This window comes from Myotis nattereri, assembly GCF_964212035.1.
Source record: "Myotis nattereri genome assembly, chromosome: 13".
NCBI lineage: Eukaryota > Metazoa > Chordata > Mammalia > Chiroptera > Vespertilionidae > Myotis > Myotis nattereri.
In genome coordinates this window covers 37,011,227-37,024,968 of record NC_138088.1, presented here as the reverse complement: position 1 = coordinate 37,024,968, position 13,742 = coordinate 37,011,227, and the positions used below count along the sequence as shown (strand labels likewise).

The 13,742-nt window shown below is 37.8% G+C and overlaps 1 protein-coding gene across 1 annotated transcript in view; it reads right to left on the bottom strand.

Annotated features, from left to right (window-relative positions):
* BTAF1 (B-TFIID TATA-box binding protein associated factor 1) overlaps window positions 1–13,742 on the bottom strand; it is a 110,533-nt gene that overhangs the window by 22,968 nt on the left and 73,823 nt on the right. The window contains exons 20-25 of the mRNA XM_081104322.1: window positions 9,551–9,977; window positions 8,256–8,446; window positions 5,658–5,811; window positions 5,134–5,243; window positions 3,104–3,305; window positions 1,771–1,919 (exon numbers count right to left, since the gene is read on the bottom strand). Of these exons, the coding sequence (XP_080960448.1) occupies window positions 1,771–1,919; window positions 3,104–3,305; window positions 5,134–5,243; window positions 5,658–5,811; window positions 8,256–8,446; window positions 9,551–9,977 (1,233 nt within the window). The remainder of the gene's footprint in view (window positions 1–1,770; window positions 1,920–3,103; window positions 3,306–5,133; window positions 5,244–5,657; window positions 5,812–8,255; window positions 8,447–9,550; window positions 9,978–13,742) is intronic.

Here is a 13,742-nt window from a genome sequence, read left to right as displayed (position 1 = left end):
AGTCACTATAATGCGCACTGACCACCAGGGGGCAGAGGCTCAATGCAGAAGCTGCCCCCTGGTGGTCAGTGCACTCCCACAGCCAACCTCCCACAGCCAGCCAACCTCCCTGGTCCTTCCCCCCTGGCTGGCAAACATCCCGTGGGCCCCACCCCCGTCTGTTTCTCTGGCCAGCAGGTGGCAGGGAGCAGACTCCAGCTGGCAGGCAGCAGGTGGCAGGCCCCAGCTGGCCTGGCCCCAATTGGGAATAGGCGAGATGGCCCCAATAGGCCCTGATCACTGGCCAGGCCTAGGGACCCCACCTGTGCACAAATTTTGTGCACCAAGCCTCTAGTAAATTATAAAAAACACACTTTTATAACCATTACCCAATAAAAAAAAGAGCCCTGCCAATATCCTAGAAGATCCCATATGTTTCTTCCCAGTGATAATTACTTTCCTTTCCCTAAGAGGTAGTCACTTCATTAACTTTCATGGCAATTTTCTTACTTTTCCTTATACCTTTATCATCTAAAGTATGCATCTTTTGCCTATTTTTGAACTACATTAAGAAAGGGAATCTTATGTAAAAGGATTCATTAATATTGTACTATGCATCTGTACTGTTCATTCTTATTGTAGTACAATAATCTAGTTAACATTAGTCTACTGATAATGAACATTGAGCGGTTAAAGACTACTATAAATAATGCTATACTACTACTAAATGTTCTTGAAGATGTGCCTTGGTATATGTCTATGAATTTTTCTAGGGTATATATCTAGGATGGTTTTGCTGGGTCACTGGGATGGGAATCTTCAATTTTACCAGATCTAGCCAAACTTTTTTTCAAAGAAAGAGGGTATCAAACTTATGCTCATACTTTGCTGGTAGACATGTAAAATGGTACAATTACTTTGGAAAACGGTTTGGCAGTTTCTTAAAAAAGAATTGACCCAGTAATTCCATTCCTAGTTAACAATCTGCTCAAAAGAAATGAAAGCACACATCCACAAAAGGACTTATAAGTGCAAGTTCATAGTATTACTTGTAACAGCCAAAAGCTGGTAACAATCCAGCTGTCTATCAACTGCGGAATGAATAAAGAAATGGTGGTATGTCCATACAATGGAGTACTATTCAACCATTAAAAAGGAAGCATTTATACATAGACAATATATGGAATAACGCGGACATCCAGTTGTTCTGTTACACCTGAGTAAGTTATTACGGAAATTTCCGAATGGTTCTGAGGTAGCTGTTTTCACAAATAAACTGAAGTATTGATACATATTATAACATGAATGAACTGTATATCTACTTATTTATAAGGATCCCACCAAAATATATTAAGGGGCTTGGTGGGCAGGGCTCTGGTACTTCCCTTGCTTCAAGCCATTATTTCCTGATTGGCCACATATATTATTTCTGTCCCATGAATATACTCCAAAATTCTCCAGTTTCAGTCCTTCAAGTCTGTTTCTCCATACTCCCACAGAGACTTCAATTGCTTTACATTTTCAATTATCATCTCTCAAATTTACTTTTCATGTAAACTTCAGCATAGAATCTTTACATGGATGTTATAGGGATACTTATAAATAATACTATTTCTAGAACAGCATTAATGAATTAGTCTTTTAGGAACCATAGTTTTACTTAAAACTCTTGTTTAAAAAAGTTACCCATTAAAGTATAAATTTCTTAATGCTTATAACAAACATATTCAACATTATTTTTGAAAACTTGACATATCCTGTAAGTCCATAAACCAAGTGTCTTCTACTTACCTCAAGTGGCATGAGTCTAATTAGGGTTGCAAAGCACTGCGTAGCCATGAATCTTACACTGTCTGTCTGATCGCTCATTCTTCCCAACACAGGCACAACTAAAAGGACAATATATGGAACAATACCAACATCCAGTTGTTCCATTACACCTGAGTAAGTTATTAAGGGAATTTCCAAATGGTTCTTAGATGTTTTTGCAAACGGATACACCAAGATTGTAACTTCTAAGACAGTTCCTCATTTTCTCATCTGTGTTTTGAGGGACTAGACCAGTGATGGTGAACCTTTTGAGCTCGGCATGTCAGCATTTTGAAAAACCCTAACTTAACTCTGGTGCCGTGTCACATATAGAAATTTTTTGGTATTTGCAACCATAGTAAAACAAAGACTTATATTTTTGATATTTATTTTATATATTTAAATGCCATTTAACAAAGAAAAATAAAAAAAATGAGTTCGCGTGTCACAGGTTCACCATCACTGGACTAGACTGTCCCTCAAGGTCTATGATTCATTTATAACAGCATTTGCACACTGTTGCTCTTTGTAAACATTATGTAATTTTCTCATGATTAAGAATATAAAATCATGTTTCCATCTGAGGTTGGCTGGAGGAAGTTTTACTAATAAGATTTTTTCATTCCTATACTATCAAGTTTCTAGACTTCCAATACCAAAATAAAGTGAGTTACATTTTAAGCAGGGAGCACAATGCTCAATGATTAATTCTAAACTTCCCATCAAGATCTTGACAATCATAAATTCGACATAACAGGCCCAGTAAGTTTAGTTCCCCTGCAATATTCAGCATTTCTGAACCTGACTTTCTACAGATTTGATCTCCATTCATCTTTCTTGCTCTTAGAAATATCAGGTACTTCAAATTAAATAATGTCAGTAGATGCCATATCCTTTTAGCAAAGAGCTTTGCCTGTATATTCCCAGTAATTTAGAACATGTAGTCATATTCTACCCAAGTAATGAACAAAATGTTTTATAATATAAGAAGTACCTTAATATCTGATTAATATTAATGAAGTATTAATTATAAACCATATATATAGTTCATAAAGTACATACAATTATTTTTGCCTATTGAAAAGATTTCCTAAAATAGCAATTCTGCAAAACTTTCTGTGTAAAAATTTTCACAATAAAATGTAAATATATTTTTAATGTATTTATACTATAATAAAAAATTCTTCAAAATAGAATGTAAAAAGGCAGTTTTCTTTTTGGAACAAATTTACTTGAATAAATCGATTTTATTTTAGCCATCCTTAAATAAAATAAATATAATTGCTGAACATTTTGTAAAAATAAAAAAGGATACAGGCAAGTGCTTCAATTGCACCCTCTTGCTTGATATTGTCATCAATTGCTCCCAGCCATGGAAGAACTTTCTCCAAAAAAATATTCATTGTTTCCATGGTAGCGATTTTGCTCATGATTCCTACACAACGAGCAGCCATGTGTCTCACTGCAGTGCTGGGGTACTGAAGGCACATATAGAGATGAGGCAAATGCTGTACCAACTAAAAAAAAGTTTAAAACAATAAAAATACTCATTAGGAAATGTACTGTTTAAAATATAACTATAATAGTCCACATTCAAAGGTTCTCAAATGCCAAAGTGACTCTAAATCCAAGACATTCTCAAACCATTACTGTCAAAATATCCTCAATAAGAAACTAATGTAAATCCAAACTAAGGTATAACTCTTTTAGAAAGAAAAGGTGCAGAACTTCCCTGCTCAATATCTTCTTTTAGTTATCAGGGAGTGTACAATTATTTCAAAAATTAACAGGGGAGTCCTCGCTCAGTTGGTTGGGTTTCATCTCGTGCACCAAAAAGTTGTTGCTTCGATTCCAGGTCAGGGCACATGCCCAAATTGCGGGCTCAATTCTCAGTGGGAGTGGTTGTGCAGGAGGCAGCTGATGGATGTTCCACTATCACATCAATGTTTCTCTTTCTCCCTCTCCCTTCCTCTCTCTCAAAATATAAAGAAAAAATGTATATTTTTAAAAAAATTTAATAGGGGAACACATCAAAAGGTATTGCCAAGATTCTCCTACTGAGGCTGGGAAAATGACACCACACATTACCAACCCCCTCCAAATCTTGTAGCATTAGCTTAGGTTTAAGCACATACTTTTTATCCACTGGGTTGAGTGATCCTGATTTTGTTCTAGGCACCATACTTTGATACGTGCATTTTCCACTTTAACTTCCTGGCATACCATAGTGTTATGACCACAACAGCAAGACATATGCCATTATTAAATGCATGCTGCACTGAACGCCAGGATTGATGTTGGTGAAAGCCAGATACCTGCTGAACAGACTAGCCTTTAATTTCAGGTGAATGCATATTGTTGAACGTGGGGGGTAACAACATATGGATGGATTCTTTACTAATGATAAATCAGTGAAATTTAACAAATAAAAGAACATACTTTATTACTGTATAAAAGGAAAAAGTTCATTCTTTTTTTTATATATATATATATATATTTCTTTATTGGTTTCAGAGAGGAAGGGAGGAGAGAGAGATAGAAACATCAATGATGAGAATCATTGATTGGCTGCCTCCAGCATGCCCCCCGCTGGGGACCGAGCCTGCAACCCTGGCATGTGCCCTTGGCTGGAATCGAACCTGGGACCCTTCAGTCTGCAGGCCGACGCTCTATCCACTGAGCCAAGCCGGCCAGGGCGAAAAAGTTCATTCTTGTCTACTCTCTCCTAGATTCTCCCTTTTCCATTAGCTGTAAGTAGAGAATTGGAGTTAGCACCCTGTAAATTGCAGAGAGCTTCCTATTGCAGCTATGTGGAAAAAATAATACTTTCTTCAATGGAAAAGTCAGGTAATTAACTCTATTTTCCTCCTCCCTCTGTCCCAATATTTTATAAGAAATTTTTTAATAGTCAAAAAACTCAAATTAGTGTTCTGTCTTTGCCACTAATTTCATCTTGTCCAGGTAACTTCCTTCTACCTTTACACTTATCTTGAGAAAAAGTTTTATTACCTGTGCTCTTCCTTTCTTAAACCTATATTATTAAGGTGGTAAAAATGAATAGGCTGCAGTTTTCTTTCCTGTTTATATCCAACTTCTGTGTCATCAGAGATCTGTCCCTACTGCCCTGTATTCAAAGGTCCCTGAGTAGGTTTCCTATCATTCATGTACTCAACTCTGCCTCAAATCCCATAAGAACTGTACTGTCAATAAGGAATCTAGACACACCATATAAAAGAAAATGCAATTACTAGGGATGGCATCAAATTGCAATTTTCCAGCCATAAGACTTTTATATAAAGCCACTTGTTTTAATAGAAGAAAACTACACTTGCATTAGTTAATTACCAAAGGATGAAGCTCAGAATCCATTGATGCTGCTGCCGTTTCAAAAACTTGCAGAGAATTCACCAATTCTTGAGCAGGGCCATCTCCGTTTTCCAGGAGAGACTTTCCATCTATTAAAATACATTGATTTCAGTGCATATCACCTTGTAAATAATTTTTCAAAATCTAGAGCCCACATAAAATTTTAATACCTCCCCAGTTACCATGGGAAAGTGATTTTGCCTTTTCAGTGTCAAATTAAATGCCATGCCTTAATTTAAGTGCTAAGATACACTTAAAGCAACTAAAAAAAGTTTAACATAATGACTGACCCATTCCAAATATCTTTCTAAACATATAATAGAAAAAAAAGCAAAAAATATACAAAATGAAAATAAATTAAAATAAATGCTTCTACCAACCTTCCATCTGAAAAGTTAACAGCAAGTCTGAGATAAACAGGTATAGGCGTTTTTATAAGAATATATGTAATAAATATACACTGACATTTGTCAAAATTCCAACTCAGATAAATATGTACACACCAAAATTATTTATGTCGATAGTATTCCTTAATGGACCAACCATAGCATCCCAGAGATGTGGCAATTTCACGGCCATTTCACCACCAAAATGCTTCACTATAGTTGTCAAGGCAAATTCAGCTCCTCTCCGTTGGACCAGGTAAGGTTTCTGGGCCTACAATTAAATGTTAGTTTTAAACAGAACTTCACAAAAAAGTATAATGCATTTGAAATTTCATTAAGAGAATATAAAAGTAACCACCTAAGAATTCAGTGTTACCATTATAAATATATATATTTTAAATATATTTCTTTATTCACTTCAGAGAGGAAGGGAGAGGAGAGATAGAAACATCAATGATGAGAGAGAATCATTGATCAGCTGCCTCCTGCACGCCCCCTACTGGGGATCGAGACCGCAACCCAGGCATGTGCCCTTGGCCAGAATCGAACCTGGGACACTTCAATCCGCAGGCTGACGCTCTATCCACTGAGCCAAGCTGGCTAGGGCTAAATATTTTTTAATAATTAAATTTACAGTGGCATAAAATCCAAACTAGATGTCTTCCATCCAAAGCAAAATACTTTTTTTTGGGTTGGGAATAAGGAATAGAAGAATATGTGCTGTTTTCAGAGATAGTCCTAAAAGATCTACTTTTCTTCCCCCTACCCCAAAGAAACTTATCTGCTAAAGAGAAGATTAGAAGACAGAATGATCTGTCCTTATTAATATTTGTTTAAGGGATAGAATAAAAGCATCTATTTAATGTAACCACAGGTAACTTCTCACCTAGCGATAATTTTATTATAATACAAAAAACTGTTGCCCCAGAAAGATACATATGTTTTACGAGTTATTTTTTTAAATTGATATCAGAGAGCAAGGGAAAGGGAGAGATAGAAACATCAATGATGTGAGAGAATCACTCATCAGCTGCCTCCTGCACACCCCCTACTAGGGATTGAGCCAGCAACTCAGGCATATGTCCTGACCAGAAATAGAACCCTGAACTCCTGGTTCATAGGTCAACACTCAACCACTGAGCCATGCAAGATGGGCACAAGTTATTATTATTTTTTAAAATATATTTTATTGATTTTTTTACAGAGAAGAAGGGAGAGGGATAGGGAGCTAGAAACATCGATGAGAGAGAAACACCGATCAGCCGCCCCCTGCACGTCCCCCACTGGGGATGCACCCGCAACCAAGGTACACGCCCTTGACCGGAATCAAACCCGGGACCCTTGAGTCCGCAGGCTGACGCTCTATCCACTGAGCCAAACCGGTTTGGCGGCACAAGTTATTTTTAAGTGGAAGAACTATACACACCATAGAGGTATAAGCGTAAAAATCATAGTAAATTTTTTACTACAATTATTATTGGAAGAATATAATCAGCTTCGTTCATAAAATATTTTATTTTAATCTTGAGGATATGTTTCTCATTAATGAGAGAGAGAAACATCAACATGACAGAGGAACATTGATTAGTTGCCTCCCATACACACCGTGACCAGGGATTGAACCCTCAACCTGGGTAAGTGGCCTGACCGGGAATCGAACCCAAGACCCTTCAGTGCACGGGACAACACACTGGCCAAGACAGAGTATTTCAAAAGAAACAGACAATAAGCTAAGATTTTTATTTTAAAACTTAAAATGCCTATATTTTATAGAAATATATTAAACACATGTCTTTTAGTATTGATAGATTATTGCTGAATTTGGGTAAGTTCCTGTTTTGCAACCAAAAGAGCTCTAGAGCATTCATTTCATTAATAATGTGACTTTAATATTTTCAATAACCACTTTTATCATCTTTAACCCTATGCAGTCCAATTTTATTTTTGGAATTCAAACAGTCTGGTCCAAATTAATTGACGGGAATGAATGTTGAACCAGTTTGCGGTGTCTCAGCCTCGATGTTGGACCTGTTCCTAGCGCTTGGTCTGTCAAGTCAGCCTCTACATTGGACTGAAAAGGGTTAAAGAATATTATACTGCAGAACAAGTAGACCAATAAAGAATAGAAAACCCAAACAAATCTTCATATAGTGTATATGAAGCATGATATATAACAGAGGGTACCATTCTAAATCAGGGAGGAAAGGATTCAAGAGTGGTATAACTGGCTATTCATTCGGGAGAATAAATTTAGATCCCTCCCTCACTTCACACATATAATAAATTCCAGGGTGACTAAAAGTCAGATAGGTGACAATTATTTGACACTTACCAATTTATCCTCTGAGTATCAACAATAATTCCTGTCACTGATAGGACTGAGAAAAGTTAGCTTTCACTGTTATTTAACAACTCTACAGTCACTGCTATAGGAGCTGAATTAGTTTACATTTGTGAAGACGTATGTACCAAGAAAGTATCTCTCTTAGGGAGATAAAGTTAGGCAGATAAAATTTGATGCATGAGAATTTGAAGAAATTTGCAGTTTTTCTGAATCATGTTGCTGGCATACTCCAAAGGGTTATTAATCCCAGTTCTTTCGCTTAAAAATATAAAAATACAATCCTGGAAGGCGAGATGACAATTGACAATTTTGCTATCAATCTGAAAGATATTCATTTAGAAACCAGAGTATTGAAAGAAAAAAGAATTTACCTCATCAAGTTCTATAAGGATATTTCCACTATTTCCTGGAGGAAGATCTGCTATTTGAGCTTTTACTGCTTTGGGGGTAGGACCTCGTCTACTTGTGATTGCAAAAGCAGCTTTCTGATGCCTATAGAGTGTAATTATACCTCTGTGCTTGGTGACAGTATGGTGCATTCCATCTTTTTCGGAGCTGGATACTAATAAGAAAAAAAAGTTACATAATCCTTTAAGCATAATATAGGTGACCAAATACATTCTGCTAAAAAAATAAAACATATTTTAAAACTATGTCTTTAAAGTCTCCAATCTTTATAGGCCAAGTACATTTTCTTAAGACAATGAAGTGGTAACAAAATTCTCAGTAATTTAGAACATTAATTTAAATGTTTTGATATCTGTATAGGTCCATACTTAATAAAATCAAGGTTGTAGGATCATGTTAATAACTGCCACATGCAAGAATAACTGGCCTTCAAGGTAAAGAATATTAATTTTTCAAAATGATTCTTCCTAGGCATAAAAACAAACTTTAAAAACATATTGCAAGCAAGTTCTCTCTATAAGAAATATCCAGAGTTAGGTCAGAAACATTGACCCTGCAAAATACTGTGCCTCACATAACACTGGGGTTGGGATGGCGATTGGAATTATCCTATCACATTTTTATAATGTTGACATTCAAAATGTCCACCACATTCCTCTTCCAGTTCAGATTTCTTTTCAAGACCTATATGTGCCAAAGTTATAAATTTATTACCTTTGCTTTCCCAAAATCTTATCAAAAGGAATAAGTAAATCACACAAGACTAAGGCATGTGAAAAAACGCTGGTCCTTGAGACTAGCCTAGAGAGAGCAGTTCTTGTTTTCCATATAGATTCTCCAGATGAAAACAGAAAAGTTGGCTAGTAATTATTTGCTAAAGGTAATAAAGTTCATTTATTTCATAAGATGTACAAAATTAGAGAAATCAGACTTTAATAGGAAGAACTTACAGTTAACATTTGATATCATAAAAGTTCACAATAAATTCTAACCCCAGTTCACAATAAATTCTATATTGCTGATGTTGAAAGAGAAGGGTTAACACCTCAGATTTCAGTCATCTTATATTAAATATCAGACCTTTTATGAATAGCTGATTTGAGTTTAAAGGGTTGTGATTTTATTAGCAGTATGTGCAAATTCTCTCAAAATGGAAAAAAGCACTAACATAAAATGGAATTTGTGCTTGAATTATAAGTAAATGAAAACACATTTAAATGGTTATTTCTCTATCCCAAATGACAGTTTAGATATATACCTTTAGAATTTTCCTGGCCACTTTGTGTTGGCACTGGACATGTGACACAAGGAGTTAGATAGGGGTCCACACAAAGTGAACTACAAAGGTTTTTTATAATTTTTGAATTGGGACAGGGTGTCCTCGTTGTGCACTGTTGAAGTAGTTTGGCTATAGACAGAGCCGCATAGTTTTGCACTAGTGTATTCTCTTCCTTTTTAATTGTCTCCATTAAAGGTTTTATGATAGGATTTAATTTCTCCGGAAGCTGCTGCAGGCTCACAACTGCACATGCAGCAAAAGTATGCACTCTCAACTGCAACACTTGCCACTCTTGGTTGGTCTCTGTAATTGTCATTTGGACCTGCTGTCGTTTACTATCTAACTGCTGTGACACTTGAAGATTTAATTCAAAAGATGACGTGACTTCATTAAAAACAGTAGTAACCTATTGAAAAAGAGAAATTAAAATAATTAATGATATCAACCCCAAAACAGTCCATAAAATCCTAAAGGGCTGATAGCAAGCTGTCTGCTTCAATTTGAAGTTTCACATTATCTAGTATTATTTTAGTATTCAATAGATTAAATGTCTAAAAAGTTCCAACTACATTTTATTTTAACGTTAGCATTATATTCTTTAAGAAAGACACAGTATCTTGAAAAGAATCGAACAGTGACTATCTGGCTTATAGGTCGATGGTCTCCCTTCTGGTGAAAATAACCGAATAATGGGGGGTGTATGTGGGGGGTGTAGACAATAGATTAATTCTTTAATTACCAAGAACTGCCTAAAGCTATATAGCTGTGGCATCAGACCCCATTAAAAGACTGCTCAGTACATCTTTTTTAACAACATCATCCTATCTAATAAAGAGGGAATATGCTAATTGACCCTCACGCCATCACAAAGATGGCGGCGCCCACAACTAATGAGGAAATAAGCTAATTGACTGCCCTGACCTTAAAGATGTCAGCACCCACAGCCAATAGGAGGGAATATGCTAATTGACTGTGATGCCCTCAAAGATGGCAGCGCCCACAGCCAATAAGGAGGGAATATTCTAATTGACTGCCACGCCCTCAAAGATGGCAGTGCCCACAGCCACAAGATGGCCAGCAGGGGAGGGCAGTTGTGGGCAATCAGGCCAGTGGGGAAGGGCAGTTAGGGGAGACCAGGCCAGCAGGGGAGGGCAGTGAGGGGCGACCAAGCCAGCAGGGGAGGGCAGTTAGGGGTGACTGGGCTGGCAGGGGATGGCAGTTGGGGGTGACGGGGCCAGAAGGGCATGGCAGTTGGGGGGGGACAGGGCCAGCAGGGGAGGGCAGTTGGGGGCTACTGGGCCAGCAGGGGAGCAGTCAGGTGTCAATCAGGCTGGCAGGGGAGTGGTTAGGGGGTGATCAGGCTGGCAGGCAGAAGCAGTTAAGGGCAATCAGGCAGGCAGGCAGGCTAGCGGTTGGGAGCCAGCAGGCCCGATACGTGAGAGGGATGTCCGACTGCTGGTTTAGGCCCGATCTCACAGGGATCGGGCCTAAACCAGCAGTCGGATATTCTCTGAGGGGTCCCAGGTTAAAGAGGGTGCAGGCTGGGCTGAGGGACACCCTCTGCTCCGGTGCACGAATTTTGTGCACCAGGCCTCTACTTGAAATATAATTCACATGTCCAGCTGGCACGTGGCTCAGTGGTTGAGCATCGACCTATGAACCAGGAGGTCACAGTTTGATTCCCGGTCAGAGCACATGCCCGGGTTGAAGGCTTGGTCCCCTGTGTGGGGCAAGAGAATCAATGATTCTCTCTCATCGTTGATGTTTTTATCTCTCTCTCCTTCTCCCTTCCTCTCTGAAATCAATAAAATATATATTTTAAAAAATATATATAAAGTTCACAAAAATACACCCATTTAAAGTATACAATCCAATGGTTTTGATTATAGTCACAGAGTTGTGTAATCATTGCCACAATTTTAGAACATTTTCATCATCCCCAAAATAAAAGTCATACCTATTAGCAATCATTCCTCTTTTCCTCCCAGCCCTATGCAACCACTTATCCACTTTCTATCTTTACAGATTTACCCATTCTGGACATTTCATATGAATGGACTAATACAATATGTAACCTATAGTGACTAGTGTCTTTCATTTAGCATAACACTTTCACAATTCATCAATGTAGTAGCATGTATGAGTACTTCATTCCCTTTTTTGTGTCAAATAATATCCCACTAAATGGATATACCACCTTGTATTTATCCATTCATTAGTTTATGAACATTTGGGTTGTTTCCACCTTTTAGCTATTATGAACAATTTTGCTATGAACATTTATATACATATTTTTGTGTGAGCATTTTTAATTACCATCTAAAGACTGAGTGATGGCTTACATAAAAAGAAATTAGTCTTCTTTATAGGTAACTGCAATCATAAAGAGATTCCATAAATAGATCCAGTCTGATTAATATTGGTCAGAAAAGCCTGCAACACTAAAGAACCTAACTTATTTTTAATGGAGAACCTAATTTTTCAGACTTAGAAATGATCAATTCCACTAAGGACAAAACTGATAATGCTGGCTTCTTATTATGAAAAACAAAGTAGGCACACATATAGATCTTCTTTTATCATTATAAAATACCAAAAACTTTAAGTTGAGCTATATCTGCTTGACCTTGTCAGTCTGCTCACTACAAAGGAACATGATCACATACCACTGTCTGTTTTATTTATTCAAGTTCTGCATAAAATTTATTTGAAACAGGATTTCATTGCTAAAAGTTTTAAAACACTGTCTTAAATAACTAGGTTTCTGTCTAGGCAACTAAGGGAAAGCTTTCCAATTACCCCAACTTCACTCATTCATTCATTTAACAAATACTTATTAATACTAAAGATGTTTTCATACATCCAAAAAAAATGCAGACTCTAATGTGGGGGATAGATATGTAAGTAAACAACTAAGGCAATCCTATATAATAAAAGCGCAATATGCAAATTGACCCTAACAATGGAACAACTGAGAACAACCAGTTGCTATGACGCACACTGAACACCAGGGGGCAGACGCTCAATGCAGGAGCTGCCCTCTGGTGGTCAGTGCGCTCCCACAGGGGGAGCTCTGCTCAGCCACAAGCCAGGCTGACGGCTTAAGCGCAGTGGCGGTGGTAGGAGCCTCTCCCGGCTCCTTGGCAGTGCTAAGCATGTCCAACTGACAGCTTAGGCCTGCTCCCTGCTGGCAGGTGGACATCCCCCGAGGGCTCCTGGGCTGCCAGAGGGTGCAGGCCGGGTTTAGCCCCCTCCCCCCACCCAAGTGCATGAATTATCGTGCACCGGGCCTCCAGTGTAACATATAACCAAGGTAAATTCAAGTTGCTGTGGGAGCACATGGGTTTGTTTGACTTTTCTTGGGTGACAAGATAGTGGAGGCTTGCCAGGAGGTTAATACCTGTGCTGAATTTCTTAAGAATGGGTACGTCAGGAGTTGTAGGGACATCTTTGAAAATAGTGTGTTAGGGAGTGAAAGCTGGATGTTGTTTAAGGAACTGAAAACAGTTTATCATGGCCTGAGCACAGGGTACAGATGGAGGAATATCAAGAAATGAAACTGGGATAAGCATAGAGGATTGAGAGTAGAAAATTCCTGGCAAAAGAAACAGGAGCTCAGGCAGAGTGAGAATGAGGACACACAGAAAGTGAGTGTGGTGTATTTTTCTGCAAGAGGAAAACTGAGTTAAAGTGGAAGGCTCTGGCTAAGTAGCTCAATTGGTTAGAGCGTAGCCTGATATGCCAAGATTTCGGGTTTGATCCTCAGTCAGGGCATGTACAAAAATCAACCAATGAATGCATAAATAAGTGGAACAACAAATCAATGTTTCTTTCTCTTTCTCTCTCATCAATAAATTAAAAAATAAATTGTTTAAGTGGAGGAAGTCTGAGAAATAAGGAGGAAAGAGATGAGCAATTTAAAGAAGGTACTGAAAGTAAGAAAAGAAAACTCAAATTTAGAAGGAGACAATAATGTTTCAGGGGAGGGATGCATTCAGAGTGGCACTTAGGGGATTTTACTAGGCTGGCATAGCATACAGAATGAAATGAAACAGAGACTTGCCTGGAGACTTAGAGGTGAATCAGGTTCTAGTAATAAAGGCCTTGACTAAGTTGAGGCAATGGAAACAAAGGATAAGCATATGAAATTTTTTGAAAGAAAATGTAAACA